This window comes from Scyliorhinus torazame, chromosome 12 (genome assembly GCF_047496885.1).
Source record: "Scyliorhinus torazame isolate Kashiwa2021f chromosome 12, sScyTor2.1, whole genome shotgun sequence".
Lineage (NCBI taxonomy): Eukaryota > Metazoa > Chordata > Chondrichthyes > Carcharhiniformes > Scyliorhinidae > Scyliorhinus > Scyliorhinus torazame.
The window spans coordinates 38,301,449-38,315,877 of record NC_092718.1 but is presented as its reverse complement, the minus strand read 5'-3'; the positions used below and the strand labels follow the sequence as shown (position 1 = coordinate 38,315,877).

Genomic DNA, 14,429 nt, shown 5'->3' with positions numbered 1-14,429 from the left:
CGGGAGGCTGGGGTGGGTTTTGGGGACTCCGGGAGGCTGGGGTGGGTTTTGGAGACTCCGGGAGGCTGGGGTGGGTTTTGGGGACTCCGGGAGGCTGGGGTGGGTTTTGGGGACTCCGGGAGGCTGGGGTGGGTTTTGGGGACTCCGGGAGGCTGGGGTGGGTTTTGGGGACTCCGGGAGGCTGGGGTGGGTTTTGGGGACTCCGGGAGGCTGGGATGGGGTTCTTTGGTGACACCGGCGAGATGGTGGAAATATTTTTTTATTATTTTTTAAAGGGTTCTGATTCCGAACGAGGCGTCGCCCTGGAAACGCATTCCAGAGCGGGCCGCTGGCCAATGGGGAGAGCGCATCTCTCCGGGCTCCGGCCAATGAGAGGGCGGGAAGGGGCATTTGAAAGATTCGCGGAAGCAGCAGATCTTCTGAGAGCGAAAGAGACACAGGCAGCCTGCGGGACCAACTCCAGCACCGGGACCCTGCAGCAGCGCCTCAGAGAGACACACACACACACACACACACACCGCGGGACCGGGACCCAGCAGCAGAGCCTCAGAGTGACACACACACAGACACCGACCGCGGGACCAGCTGCAGCACCGGGACCCAGGACCCAGCAGCAGAGCCTCAGAGCGAAAGAGACACCGAGACAGACCGCGGGACCCCCTCCAGGACCCACCAGAAGAGCCTCGGAGAGGAAGACAGAGACACGTCGCTGGACCAGCAGCAGCTCCGGGACCCCCTCCTGCAGCGGGACACCCAGCCTCCGCCAAGTGACTGACCCCCTACCCCCGCCATGGCTCTCAGCCGCCGTAATGTTGTAAGTTTCAGTCTGTTCAGTTTCATTGGGGGAGGGGAAGAAATCGACACATGGTCCCAGACTCCCAGCTGTTAATTATGAATATCTTTCTCTGCCACCCCCCACCCCCAAAACAGCTATGTCTGGCGCTCTTGTTGAATATTGTTAATTAAATCCTTTCCTGGATTTTAGGACACTTTTTTTTTTCTTTCTCTTCCTCCCGCCCGCGATTGTTACAAAGTCCGAGTTCCATCGCTCCCAACTCCTTGCATTCCCATCGAACCGTACAATCCCTAAAGTGCAGGAGGAGGCCATTCGGCCCGTCGGGTCTGCACCGACCCTCTATCCCCCAAACCCCACCTTTGGATACTGCTCTTCAGCATAGCCAATCCACTTAACCTGCGCATGCAATTTAGCATAGCCAATCCACTTAACCTGCGCATGCAATTTAGCATGGCCAATCCACTTAACCTGCATATCTTTTGGACTGTGGGAGGAAACTGGAGCACAACCTACGCTGACACGGAGAATGTAACCCACACACACACTGGGGGGGGGGGGGGGGAGGAATATGTCCCCACACACAGTTACCCCAAGGCCAGAACTGCATCTGGGTCCCTGGTGGTGTGATGCAGCAGTCACTGTTCAAGTGTGGGCTGCATGTTGTCCCAGTTTCCTGACCATTGTTCTGGCCAAGTCTTTTTCAGTTCCGTGTGGTTTGATCATGTTTAGTGTTGTCCTTTTTAAATGCTGGAATCTACTGAATTGGAACATCTGGCACAGACCAGTTGGACTGAATGGCCTGTTTGTTCTGTATACTTTACACTATCTTATGAATTTTCTCTGGCATTGTAGGAAAATGGATGCTGAACTAAAGGCCATTGATAGTCACAGTTTTATATCTCTCTTTTTTGTTGTTGCAATTTAGCGTGGCCAATTTACCTACCCTACACTTTTTGGGTTGTGGGGATGAGACTCGTGCAGACACGGATAATGTGAAAACTCCAGAGTGGGCTGGGATCAAACCCGGGCCCTCCATCATTGTGAGGCAGTAGTGCTACCTTGGTTACATCGTTATCCTGGCTTTGTCTTCGAATTTAGTCCAGAAGGAGGCCATTCAGCCCATCGAGTCTGCACCTGCTCTTGTCCTTGGCCAATTAGTCCATTGGCTTTATGGTGGCAACACTGATTGATTAACAAATGGCACATCTATCAATTGTTAATCTCTCCTCGCTGCCTTTTGTCTTTTCAACTTGTTCCATTTCTCTCCATCTATTGCTAGGGGAGAGAGGTACTCCCTTCTGTTTCCTTCCTGCCCTCCCTTGTTTAAAAAGTCAACTCTCAATAGCCTACCCACCTGACAGCGATCAGTCCGCTCAACCACTTCCACATCTTTGATTTCCTTGTCCTCAGCAGGATTTCTACCTGTTCCCAATCCTCGTCCATCTTCACTCTCTCTTAACGCCTGATTTCGGACTGGAATATATCTGGCTACGCCACAGTAAATGTTTTTGGGGTCACACATACCGAAGCCTCCTGCCACTCAAGGGTCATGAGGAGAGCAAACACCTCCTCTCGCTACCAAATAGCTCTAGGAAACTACATGCTGTCCTGTCCGTTTTACCTAATTGCCCCTTAACATTCATCTGTCCTCTGAGCCCCAGCTGTTTTGAACTCTCCCAATTGGATTTGTGTCCAAATTGGGCCTAATAACTTTATGACCACCCCACCCCTGTATGGTTGCCCTTTCTTGGTTCCACCTTTAAAGTGGGCTGGGGAAGCAGAGTGGGAAAAGGGTTTAAGTGTAGCAGAAGCAGATATGGGGGAGGAGGGAGGGATGTGGCCACAAGTGTGGCATGATCCTTGGCCAATTCCTCTATTTGGAAGAATGAGTATCCCAAATTGGGAGTCCATATCTGTATCAACTTGTACCTGTTTGTAAAGCAGCATATACTTTTATCTTGTTAGGCTCTTCGAAATGTAGAAAATATGGAAGCAGCCCAGCCCTCTACCAAATTGACTGCAGTCACCAGGAGGCCTGCTTTACGAGACTTGGCCAATCGAATGATGACTCGAGCAGAACTGGTAATAACCTTTCACTTGAATATCTTATTGACTAATTTATCCAAAAAGGCAATTAATAAATTTCTATTATTCCAGCAGAAAAAACAAATGGCTGATGTAGTAGCCAAGCCGGTGGTATCGAAACCAGTGGCAGCCAAACCAGTGGCATCTAAGCCAGTGGCAGGCAAACCAAAAGGACTAGTTTTGCCGCAACAATTCACCAAACCAATGGCACACGAGTTGAGGCCGGCAGCTCGTGAGGTGAAGCCAGTGGCTTGTGGGATTAAACGAGCCGTTCCTGAGACTAAGCCAGTAATTCAGCAGCCCATCCCACAGGTATGCATTGCAGATACAGTTTTTAAAAAAATAAAAATTTTATTGAGGGGAAAACAAACTTTTTTCATTGCCCTTTTTTTTTTTTTTTTCCCTTAAGGCCCCCATCTCGCCAACACCCATGGATGTCTCCATGACTGAGGTTGTCGCTATGAAAGAGGAAGATTTATGTTCTGCTTTTTCTGGAGCCTTGCTGGAGGTGGAAGACCTTGATGTTCAGGATGCTGGCAACCCTCAAATGTGTAGTCAGTATATAAAAGATATCTACAAATATTTGCGGCAACTGGAGGTGTGTAGACTGATCAGGCTTGTGGTAGCTGAAGCCTTTGTGATGCTGAATGATCTCTTGCACTTAATGTTCCTGACTAATAAACATATCTTTTTTAAAAAGTCATTCTAAATTTTAGTGTTTTAAAATTGTGCTTACTGCTATTTTGACCTGACACTCTAGAAATGAAATTTAAAATCGCTTATTGTCACAAGTAGGCTTCAAATGAAGTTACTGTGAAAAGCTTCAAATGAAGTTACTGTGAAAAGCCCCTAGTCACCACATTCACGCCTGTTCGGGGAGGCTGGTACGGGAATTGAACCCTGCTGCTTGGTCTGCTTTAAAAGTCAGCGATTTAGCCCAGTGTGCTAAACCAGCCCCTAGTTTCTGATTGTAACTGTGAACTAGTTTTAGATTTAAACATGCACTGAATAATTTTGGGCACTGCCCAGACAGACATTTAAACTCCCAACGCCATTAGAAAGGTCGGATTGCGTAATTAATTCGGAGAATAAAATTGAACACATTCGTGGAACTTTGAAGTTCAAAATGTATGTTCCTCATTTAAATAAAATAAAGAAATTTAGAGTACCCAATAATTTTGTTTCCAATTAAGGGGCAATTTAGCGTGGCCAATCCACCTACCCTACACAACTTTGGGCTGTGGGGGCAAAACCCACGCAAACACGGAGAGAATGTGCAAACTCCACACAGACAGCGAGCCGGGATCGAACCTCGGTGCCGTGAGGCAGCAATGCTAACCACCACGCCACCATGCTGCCCTGCATGTTTCTTAAATCTAACTGAAGTTTGCTATTTCAAGCACTTAAAACCAGACATGATATTTGACCATTTTATTCCTCACCAGATGGATCTAACTATCAGGCCTCATTACCTTGACGGGCAAGAAATAAATGAACGCATGCGTGCAATCCTAGTTGATTGGCTAATTCAAGTTCATTCAAAATTTTGCCTGCTGCAAGAAACTCTCTACATGACCTTGGCTGTAATGGATCGTTTTTTGCAAGTGAGTGCCATTGTAACAAGAGATTGTCTTTGGGATCTGTAACTAAACTGTGTTTGGAAATATGAAGTGTCCAGAGTTCTGCAAGAGGGTTATAAATTTAGAGTGCCCAATTAATTTTTTTTTCCCAATGAAGGGGCAATTTAGCATGGCCAATTCACCTACCCTGCACACCTTTTGGGTTATGGGGCTGAGGCCCACAATGTGCCGACTCCACACTGACCGTGATCTGGGGCCAGGATCAAACCCGTAACCACCGCGCTACCCTGAGGCTTTTCTAATGGGTCATTCACTCCATTTTAATTAAAAGCACAATGTAGTATTTAAAAACCTCAACTCCACTAAATAAGTGTCACAGTTAATTTTACAGATTTGGGTGATAGCTTTTTTTTTTTTAAGAGGTCAAAATAATACAGTTTGATTAGCTGACAGGCAGTAGGCCCAAGGCTTATTGCCTATGCAGGCATGTTGCCTTTGTGTGCTCCTCAGAGTGTACATGTAACCTCTCTAGAATGGATTTGTGCATTAACTGTGGTGGCAGGTCAAGATTGAAAGTGTAATCCTCACTAGATGATGTACTAAGGCATTAGTAGAACTCCCGGATTGGGGAATTAAACGCCTTGACTCATGGAGGGGGAGGGAGGGGGGGGGGGGTGTAGGCAGAGGAGGGGGGGGGGGGGGGCTGGAGGGGGGGGGGGGGGGGCTGGAGGGGGGGGGGGGGGCTGTAGGCGGAGGGGAGGGGGGGGGGCTGTAGGCGGAGGGGAGGGGGGGGGGCTGTAGGCGGAGGGGGGGGGGGGGCTGTAGGCGGAGGGGGGGGGGGGCTGTAGGCGGAGGGGGGGGGGGCTGTAGGCGGAGGGGGGGGGGGCTGTAGGCGGAGGGGGGGGGGGCTGTAGGCGGAGGGGGGGGGGCTGTAGGCGGAGGGGGGGGGGGCTGTAGGCGGAGGGGGGGGGGGGGGCTGTAGGCGGAGGGGGGGGGGGGGGCTGTAGGCGGAGGGGGGGGGGGGGGCTGTAGGCGGAGGGGGGGGGGGCTGTAGGCGGAGGGGGGGGGGGGGCTGTAGGCGGAGGGGGGGGGGGGCTGTAGGCGGAGGGGGGGGGGGGGGCTGTAGGCGGAGGGGGGGGGGGGGCTGTAGGCGGAGGGGGGGGGGGGGCTGTAGGCGGAGGGGGGGGGGGGGCTGTAGGCGGAGGGGGGGGGGGGGGCTGTAGGCGGAGGGGGGGGGGGGGCTGTAGGCGGAGGGGGGGGGGGGGCTGTAGGCGGAGGGGGGGGGGGGGCTGTAGGCGGAGGGGGGGGGGGGGCTGTAGGCGGAGGGGGGGGGGGCTGTAGGCGGAGGGGGGGGGGAGAGGAGCGTCAGTAACTTCTTAATTCCTTCTCACATTGCTGAAGGGACTTCTGGTTGGACCAACTGGCAGCAATTGCTGCTTGTCATAGAATTAAAAATCCCATGGTAGAGGAATCCGTCACATCTGAATAAATCGCACAATTTTAATCCTCAGCTACTCCCCGAGACGATGTGTAGACTTGTCATTCATGGGAATAAATTCTCGTTTCAGAAGCAGCCAGTTTCTCGCAAGAAGCTCCAGTTAGTTGCTGTGACGGCCATGCTGCTCGCTTCCAAGTATGAGGAAATGTATCCACCTGCTATCGGAGACTTTGTTTACATCACCGACAACGCCTACACCAAGAGCCAAATCCGGCAAATGGAAATACTTATTCTTAAAGAACTTGACTTTAAATTGGGCCGCCCCCTTCCACTGCACTTCCTCAGACGAGCTTCAAAAACAGATGTAAGTATGGAATCTGAGATCCGTAAAATCCATTTACTTGCAAGACCACTTGTGGCAATTGGGAGCTTTCCAGGGTCTGTAATTTTGTTTGTTTGATCAGACATGAAATGAGTACACTAATTTATCTTTATAACAGGTTGATGCTGAGAACTATACTCTTGCCAAATATCTAATGGAACTGACTGTTATAGACTACAACATGGTGCACATCCACCCGTCTGAAATTGCAGCAGCTGCACTTTGCCTGTCTTTCAAAGTCTTGGGTCAAAATAAATGGGTAAGTTTTAAACATGGTTTAATTAAGTCCTGGCCTCATTTGCAAGATATACTTGCAAACCGTGTAGAGTTGAACTAAATGTAGCAAAAGTAACTTTCCCACAGGTACTGCGGAATGGAATGAAAATTGCTTATTGTCACAAGTAGGCTTCAAATGAAGTTTACTGTGAAAAGCCCCTAGTCGCCACATTCCGGCGCCTGTTCGGGGAGGCTGGTATGGGAATTGAACCATGCTGCTGGCCTGCCTTGGTCTGCTTTAAAGCCAGCTATTTATCCCAGTGTGCTAAACATGTACTGCAAGATATTGGTGGCATTTGCAATCTAGGTTAAACCAATGAGAGAATGGAAGTGTGGTTTCCTTTAATTTTATTATTGTGTCCTTCAGCCATACAAATGTCTTGATCTGTGTTCACTAGAGTTGCTTAAATTGTTTGATTAGTATCTCTAGCAAGGTATTGTAATTGGGAAGAGAAATTGAATGTTTCTCGATTCATCATTCTATATTGACATGACAATCTTGTCCCCGTTTGTATCTTTTAGACAACAGTTCAGCAATACTATACTGGCTACACGGAGGAAGCCTTGCACTTGACTATGCAACACATGGCAAAGAATGTAGTGAAAATGAATGGAGGCCTCACAAAGCACATTGTAAGTAATCACCCTGGTCGCTTTTTTTTTTGTCCTGAAAAGATCTTGTTGCATCAGTTTAATGGTTCTTTCTTTATTTCTTTCTTAGGCCGTAAGGAACAAATATGCAAGTTCTAAACTACTGAAAATTAGCACCATTCCTCAACTGAAGTCAGCACTTGTCCAAGAACTGGCCTCTTCCTTACTGTAACTCCCCAAAGTAACATGGACATTTTTTTGCACTTTTTTGCAGATTTTTAAATGAGAAAATTGCTGCTATTAACCGGTCCAGCCTTTGGAAAGTTGTGATGGGTACTTCCCATGTTCAAAACCTCTTGTTGAACTGTCCCAGTGTTTTGTTTTTTAAAAACTGAGTCACCTGCTCAGTCTTCAATTGCAGTTCCAGTGATTCTCCTCTTGGAAGGACTATAGTCCAGGCTGCTCATGTCTGAAGTTCAGCAAAGGGCTTGGGCACTGTGTAGAGAGCAGACCACCCAGTGCTCAATCTTGTTTTTACATGTAAATTTTAAAGCTTTTTTTCTGTCTGATGTAAAATTTGCAATGCAAACAAGTTTATTTTAAAATTACATTCCCTGATCCTACTCTTGTGGGAGAGACTTTCGGAAATCTACTTTGCTCCCAAGTTGTTAAATGGGAAACGTTCCACTTTGCTTTTTTTCCCCTAGAATATTTTGTTCCTTTTCTTTTCTTCTTTTATTTCTCTACCCACCCACCCCAGCAGCAAACATTGTTTGACTGACTTGAGGTTAGACTTTGTCAAGGTCTATCTTATTTTACTTCTCTTAAGGCTGTTGGTTGTCAAGGTCTATCTTATTTTACTTCGTTTAAGGCTGTTGGTCGAGGCATCAAGTAACTGGGCCCAAAGGTTGCAGGGTTTAATCGGCCAAGGCTCCTACAAAGTCTGAGGGCTCACTTAAACATGCAACGCAAGTACAATACACTCCCTTTTTTGTGCCAGAAATATCCTTGTGATCAGAAATGTAGGAGAGATTAAGTGGTGCAGCAATAACTCAAGGCATGCAAGATTTCTCTTGATTACATATCAACTCGAGCAGAATTAATCATCTGGCATTATGCAAAGCCAAAGTCCTTCCCAAAGTTTACGGTGTACAGTTTCATGTTCTGGAGTGGCTTGAGGATAAATTAGCAGTGGGGACGAGGGACAAAGCTCTAGTATAATGCAGTCAAACCCAACCGGAATGGTCTGTATACAAGTCTCTAATATAACTGACTGAATTGCGAAAGTCTGTATTTATTAATCTCTCCTTGCTGTAGCTAAATGTAATAAGCCTCAGCCCAAGTTGTTTCTTTTTTTAAAGAAACCTAGTAACTAATTTCACATTTGCTTCTCTAATACTAGGACTACACTGGCAATCATTGCTTAGTATTTTTTTTAAAGACTCCCATGATGCTAAAGTTGGTCATGTTCAGACTTTACATGTGGTCCTGCTGGATGTTATTTTAACCTGATTCTTGAGGATGTTGCATTGTAATGAAGCAGTTGCCATTAATGCACAAGGCAGCCCCACAGATGTGCCCACAGTAATTTTGATCCGTCTCCTTTACAGACTTGAAGTGTGAATAAAATCATTTACAAATATGTGGTAACTGTTAGTATTGTTTGAAAGTGTGACAGTCAAATAAAAGAATAGCAGTCGGGTACAGAATTTATAAAAGATTATTCAGTGAGTATGTACTGTTATAACCATAACTTGAACAAGATGCACTAACTGCAGTAAAGCATCCCAATAAGAAACTATGCTTTCCATACCAGAGCAGTAAGAAGGTGGTTAGGGTTGAAAACTTAACAATGAAACATTCAAATGGCTTTCTCGAGCCTACTTTGTTACTCACCACCACAGGGCTAAATCGCTGGCTTTGAAAGCAGGCCAGCAGCACAGTTCAATTCCTGTAACAGCCTCCCTGAACAGGTGCCGGAATGTGGTGACTAGGGGCTTTTCACAGTAACTTCATTTGAAGCCTACTTGTGATCTATTTTTCATTTCTTTTCATTTCATGCTTTCCCCTCCCCAGAGCCCCTTTGCCCCAAGTGCTATATATCTAATTGCCTCTTGAAGTGTTTTGGTGTCCGCTACTTGTGATAGTGATTTTCTACAGGCTGATCACCCTCCATAAATGTCTCCTCATTGTCTCTTTACCCACCCCCCCCCACCCACCCAATCAGGAACATACTGCATTTATCCTGTCTAGTTCTGTTAGAATTTTGCAGGTATGAGATCCCCTCCATTTTTAACTCCAGCAAATGCAATCCTAACTGACTTGATCTCTCCTCCTATGTCAATCCTGCCATCCCAGGAATCAGTCTGGTAAATCCTCACTGCATTCCCTCGAGCAAGAATATCCTTCCTCTGATCAGGAAAACAAACTGCGCACAATATTCCAGCTATACTAAGGCCCTGTATTTTCTCTTATCCTGTACTCTAATGCTCTCTTTATGAAGGCGAACATGTGCAGCTCGCCCTCCCACCCAGCTTTGTGTCCACTGCAAATTTAGAGATGGTACTTTTGTTCCCTCATCTGTGCAGTGTGAATAACAAGGGTCCCAGCATTGATCCCTGTGGCACCCCACTAGTCACTGGCTCCCCTTCATCAACTCTTTACATCCTCGAAGAATTCCAGTAGGTTTATTAAACATGATTTCCCTTTTATTAGTCCATGTTGACTCTCCAATCCAGTCCTCTGCTATTAAAAATAGTATTATCCCCACTGTCAGGCTTTATTGGTTTAAACTTCTGGGTTTTTTTTTCTCTCTATTTTACATAGTGGGGTTACATTAGAGGGCAGCTAATCTGTAAGAACTGTTCCAGAGTCTATAGAATTTTGAGATTACCACCGATGCATCTGCTATTTCTAGAGCCACAAGTACTCTGGGATGTAGATTCGGGTCCTGCAGAGTTGTAGGCCTTCAATCCCATCACTTTCCCCATACCATTCCTATACTTTCAGTTCCTCTCTTTCCCTAAAGCATGCTTTGACTGCAGCATAGGGGTTAGCACTGCTGCATCACAGTGCCAGGGACCCGGGTTCAATTCTGACATTGGGTGACTGGGGAGTGGGCCTGCGGGCTGGTGCAGACTTGATGGTCCAAATGGCCTCCTGCACGGCTCTGTTCCCCCTACATTTCTGGTATGATATTGTGTCCTCCTTTGTGAAGACAACCAAGTATGTATATAGTTGCTCAGTCATTTCTTCCCATTATAGAACATAGAACATAGAACAATACAGCGCAGTACAGGCCCTTCGGCCCACGATGTTGCACCGAAACAAAAGCCATCTAACCTACACTATGCCATTATCATCCATATGTTTATCCAATAAACTTTTAAATGCCCTCAATGTTGGCGAGTTCACTACTGTAGCAGGTAGGGCATTCCACGGCCTCACTACTCTTTGCGTAAAGAACCTACCTCTGACCTCTGTCCTATATCTATTACCCCTCAGTTTAAAGTTATGTCCCCTCGTGCCAGCCATTTCCATCCGCGGGAGAAGGCTCTCACTGTCCACCCTATCCAACCCCCTGATCATTTTGTATGCCTCTATTAAGTCTCCTCTTAACCTTCTTCTCTCCAACGAAAACAACCTCACGTCCGTCAGCCTTTCCTCATAAGATTTTCCCTCCATACCAGGCAACATCCTGGTAAATCTCCTCTGCACCCGCTCCAAAGCCTCCACGTCCTTCCTATAATGCGGTGACCAGAACTGTACGCAATACTCCAAATGCGGCCGGACCAGAGTTCTGTACAGCTGCAACATGACCTCCCGACTCCGGAACTCAATCCCTCTACCAATAAAGGCCAACACTCCATAGGCCTTCTTCACAACCCTATCAACCTGGGTGGCAACTTTCAGGGATCTATGTACATGGACACCTAGATCCCTCTGCTCAGCCACACTTTCAAGAACTTTACCATTAGCCAAATATTCCGCATTCCTGTTATTCCTTCCAAAGTGAATCACCTCACACTTCTCTACATTAAACTCCATTTGCCACCTCTCAGCCCAGCTCTGCAGCTTATCTATATCCCTCTGTAACCTGCTACATCCTTCCACACTATCGACAACACCACCGACTTTAGTATCATCTGCAAATTTACTCACCCACCCTTCTGTGCCTTCCTCTAGGTCATTGATAAAAATGACAAACAGCAACGGCCCCAGAACAGATCCTTGTGGTACTCCACTTGTGACTGTACTCCATTCTGAACATTTCTGAACAGGAATTATAAATCTTCCTGTTTCTGACTTGTCTTCATCCATCTTTTTCTCCCTTCTCCCATGTATCTATAGAAACTTTTATACTCCCTCATTCCCAGTGAGTGCTCATACTTTCCTTCCCATTCGGAATTGCTCCCAATTCTCTGGTCTCTTGCTGGTTGTTTTTTTTTTGGCCAATTTGTATGCTGCTTCCTTGGGTCTAATACTAATTGAACGGAGCCGCTAGATATTCTGATACTTCCCGGAATAACTCACACGTTACTACTAAAATATAGACTGCTGCAAATGTGATTCCTGTTGTATACCAGCCAGTTGATGTTATAGAAGCTGGTTTAGATGCCAGGCTTAGTTCTCAGTGCCAACTATGGGTACTGGAAGATTGGAAACCGGCTAAGGTGGTGCTTTTCTGAAAAGGAAAATGAGCAATTTAGACGAGCTAGATTCAAATGGAATTTATTTTCACAAGTAATATTGAGGACTACCTCCTATCAGGAGGCAGTGGTATTGTCACTGAACTAGTATACCAGAGACCTAGGATAAATGCTCTCCTTTAAGTTCCACTGTGGCAGGTGGTGGCATTTAAATTCAATAAAATCTGGAATTAAAAATCTAATGATGACCATGGAATCATTCCTTGTCATAAAAACCCATCTAGTTCACTAATGTCCTTTTTTTTAGGCAAGGAAATCTGCCATCTTTACCTGGTCTGGCCTACGTGTGACTTCAGACCCACGGCAATGTGGCTGACTCTTAAAATTGCCAAGGGCAATTGGGGATGCCCACATCCTTTTGGGGGGGGGGGGGGGGAAGGGAGGAGGGAAAGAGAGAGAAAAATCCACTGAAGATTCAACACCCTCTTGAGGAATGGGTTTTGGTAAGCATAGAAATAATTAAAATCAAAGTGTGGGGTATTTGGGATAACTACTGGAAATCAAGACGTGGTTGAAGGTTGGGAAATGAGTGACTTGGAGAGTACTGAGACGGTGCCTGTTTTCTAATTTACATAACCTGGATTCCGAAGCTCAATGCAGTGATCTTGGCAGCTGAAGTGAGGGGGCTGTGGTATTACAGCATTTCGCTGAGAGTTTACCTCTAATCTAACGATTTTAGTCTTTCGTAAGCTTGAATGTCTGCAGTGTCTCTGGCCCACCTGGCTTTAGACTGCAGCAGCCACATGGCAGTCCTAGCCTGTACCCTTTAAATAGTGAGACCCTCGAGTCTCTCAATGTTGCTAGGAGGATAGTTGAAATGGAATCACTTTGTTTCATCTGTATTTTGCAGGAGTTTCCACCTCTTTGGCCAAACCTCATTCATCTCCTTTAGGATATGTAACACTTGTCCCAACTACAAAACATTGCCATTCCTCCACAAAGACAAATTGCCTCTGTGGGGATAGCTACGTATAGTTGCGGAGAGTTACAGTTTCAAGCAACAAATGAGGCATCACTGAGATCTGTCGTTATTTAATCGTTGACTTCAGTATAATCTTCAAAAATTACCAATTATTTAATTATGAATTTACCAATAGTTTGACATAAAGGGTGTGCATTGGGAGCTTTGTATATTGTCCAATTCTGATGTTTATCTTTTAGTAAGAGTACCCAATTAATTTTTTCCAATCAAGGGGCAATTTAGCGTGGCCAATCCACCTAACCTGCACATCTTTTGGGTTGTGAGGGCAAAACCCACACACTGGGATAATGTGCAAACTCCACACGGACAGTGACCCAGAGCTGGGATCGAATCTGGGACCTTGGTGCCATGAGGCAGCAGTGCTAACCACTGTGCCACCGTGCTGCCCTCCATTCTGATGTTTTGTTGTTGATTCATTGATTTTAAAAATTCCAAGTTTTTGTTTCTTTTAGCCTTAAACCGCTGAATTAACTACTTCAGTTTTGGGCTAGTCGACCTTTTGCGTACATGTTTCAAGACCCTCTATCTTAAATTGTAAAAATAACTTTCCGATCCTTTGATAGCCGTTGCCTTGCTCGGTTTACCTGGTCACCTGATTAGAGAAACGAGTGTCCAGCCACAACACTGGTCTTGACAGGCTTAAAATCAACATTTCTAATTGTCGTTTTGCAATCCTTAATTTTGCATTACGGATGCAATTTCATGCAGACTTACATACTACACAATCAATTTCAGGGAACGGTAGTTGGATTCTACTTCTGGCTCCTTGAGCAGTGCTGATTGATTTTTAACTGCTCCCATCAATTGCAGGCAGTGCCTTCACCTGCCTAAGCTGTGGAATTCTGTCCCAAAACACTCCTGAAGAACGGCCCTCTGATCAAGCTTTTGACCAAAGGTGTGCAATTTAGGAGCGGTTACAGGGAAGGGGTGGAGGTGTGGGCCTAGGTAGGGTGCTCTTTCAGAGGGTTGGTGCAGACTCGATGGGCCAAGTGGCAGCCTTTTGCAGTGTAGGAATTCTCTATCTGCCCAACTCTGTTGGGTGGCTCAGGCAAACTTTGCTAATAATGCTCCATTAAAGATTTTAATGTCCGATGGTGGACATTAAAATAGGTGCTTTATGAATATAAAAATTGTTGTGCAGTTGCAGTGGAATAATGTCTGCACTGGGTGGCACAGTTGTTAGCACTGCTGTCTTGCTGCCAGAGACCCGGGTTCAATTCCCGCCTTGGGTGACTGACTGTGGAGTTTGCACTTTCTCCCCGTGTCTGAGTGGATTTCCACTCCATTTGATTTTCTCCTCCTTCAAAGGCAGGGTACAAAATGGCCTGTTCCTCTGCCCAAAATTAGTCTTTCACTCATTCTTTCTCATTTGCATTATTCAAACACCGTTTGGAAAATGGGTGAAGTGATATGTTTAAGTCCTATCTGGTTTTACATTCTCCCTGTGTCTGCATGGGTCTCACCCCCCCCCCACAACGGTTGCCACCTCCGGGCGAACCCTAACAGTGACCCTCTCAAGGCGAACTTGATTTTCTCCAAACCGAACGCTAGCCATGTCCGATAGCCAGGTCTCCGACTTCGGGGGCTTTG

The 14,429-nt window shown here is 46.4% G+C and overlaps 1 protein-coding gene across 2 annotated transcripts; it reads left to right on the top strand.

Annotated features, from left to right (window-relative positions):
• Positions 1–407: 407 nt before the first annotated feature.
• Positions 408–8,790, top strand: ccnb2 (cyclin B2). 2 transcript variants are annotated; one of them, XM_072470704.1, is made up of 9 exons: positions 408–814; positions 2,762–2,878; positions 2,957–3,193; positions 3,291–3,479; positions 4,327–4,485; positions 6,030–6,263; positions 6,400–6,540; positions 7,080–7,190; positions 7,279–8,790. In XM_072470704.1, the coding sequence occupies exons 1-9, from the start codon at positions 791–793 to the stop codon at positions 7,378–7,380; spliced, it is 1,314 nt and encodes a 437-aa protein (XP_072326805.1). In that variant the 5' UTR covers positions 408–790; the 3' UTR covers positions 7,381–8,790. The 2 variants fall into 2 exon arrangements, with proteins under 2 accessions (XP_072326805.1, XP_072326804.1); XM_072470703.1 differs by having other exon boundaries at positions 2,954–3,193.
• Positions 8,791–14,429: the final 5,639 nt, after the last annotated feature.